Source organism: Parus major, chromosome 1A (assembly GCF_001522545.3).
Source record: "Parus major isolate Abel chromosome 1A, Parus_major1.1, whole genome shotgun sequence".
In the NCBI taxonomy this organism is placed as follows: Eukaryota; Metazoa; Chordata; class Aves; order Passeriformes; family Paridae; genus Parus; species Parus major.
The window spans coordinates 53750946-53752323 of NC_031773.1; the positions used below are offsets into that span (position 1 = coordinate 53750946).

Genomic DNA, 1378 nt, shown 5'->3' on the forward strand with positions numbered 1-1378 from the left:
CGGAGGGCCGGCAGCGGGGCTGGATGTGCCCGGCTCCCCCCGCGCTGAGGTGGGCAGCGATGCAGAAGGCAGGCGGCAGCTTCGCCTCCGCCGAGAGACACCCGCTCAAGATGGCAGATGTGTGTTGAGTTTGGGGGGCTGCGATCTCGCGTCGTTCGTGGCGGCGTTGCCATGAATAACAGGCGTCCTTGCACCGATGGCCCCCATGTACGAAGGTAAGCCCCGGCCCGGCCCGCCCCGCCGGCACCCCTGGCCCGGCCGCAGCGGGGGACGGAGGGGGGAGCAGGGGGACCCTGGCCGCTCGCCCGCGGTTCGCCGTCCCCCCGGGCGATGTCGCGGGGAGGCGGCGGGGCACCCCCGCCCTACCCGGCGCCCGGCGGGAGCGGGGCGAGGCGCGGGTCGCCCCCCGGCTCTGCCCGGCCCCGGCCCCGCGGTCCCGGGCGCTCGGTCCCCCGGCGGGGGGCGGTGGGTGAAGTCCGTGCCGGTGCCGAGAAGAACAATGAGGTGGACGAAGCCTGCCCTGCGCCTCCGTGTGTGTGTGCGTGTGTGTGTGCCTGCTGCCTGCCTGCCCCTCGCCGCAGTTCGCGTTCCCAGGACCGGCTACCCCGCTCCGTTCGCCGGTTTCCCAGGAGTTCCCCCCGCCGTGGCTCCTCTCCGAAGCGCGGGGACTCCTTGGGCAGCGGCGGCGGCGGACGGGGCTGCCGGAGCCTGCTGTCAGCTCCTGTGGCTTCTCCTTCAGCCCAGCCCGGGCTGCGGCGAGAAGCCCAAGTAACCCAACTTAGTTTCTTTCGGGTTAAAAAAATCACAATAATTATATACATATATATGTATAAATACATATATGTGTGTGTATGTGTATATATACGGCTGTGTGTGTTAGATCGATGTGTAGTCCGGGGTGTCCGTTTAAAAAGAAAAATTCAGAGATGTATCGAGGTTAATTTAAATCCCCTCGCGACGCATTTACCCTTCCCCGTCACCCTTCCCGGCTCGGCGCTGCCCGGGGAGCGTTACATAAAGCGGAGGGACATCCCCCGGCGGCCGCGCCATCCCGCCCGGGGGCCGCTTGGTCCGTGGCGGCGGAGACCCGGGCGCGGAGGGGGCGGCACGGGGAGACGGCACTTTCCTTCCCATGGCGAGGCCGGTAAAACTTATCTGAGGAGGAAATCGAGCCCGGGCTGCGGCGCCCGCGCGGAGGGCGCCCGGCGGGCGGTGTAAAGTTACCGGTGGCCCGCCGGGTTATTTCTGGGCAGCCCCGGGCTCACCCGCTGTTCGGAGTTCGGACCCCGCCGGAGGCGGGCAGACAAAGAGGAGCATTTTCTTTAGCGCAGGGAGGACAGCCGGCCCTCCCCGCCCTCGCCGCGGCCGGGCCCAGGGC

At 68.4% G+C, this 1378-nt stretch overlaps 1 protein-coding gene across 4 annotated transcripts in view; it reads left to right on the forward strand.

The window, feature by feature from the left end:
- The first annotated feature begins 6 nt into the window (after positions 1–6).
- HIPK2 (homeodomain interacting protein kinase 2) overlaps positions 7–1378 on the forward strand; it is a 131863-nt gene continuing 130491 nt past the window's right edge. For all 4 annotated transcript variants that reach the window (XM_033514228.1, XM_033514230.1, XM_033514229.1 and 1 more), the window contains exon 1: positions 7–215. In XM_033514228.1, the coding sequence (XP_033370119.1) occupies positions 197–215 (19 nt within the window). In that variant the 5' untranslated portion in view covers positions 7–196. The remainder of the gene's footprint in view (positions 216–1378) is intronic.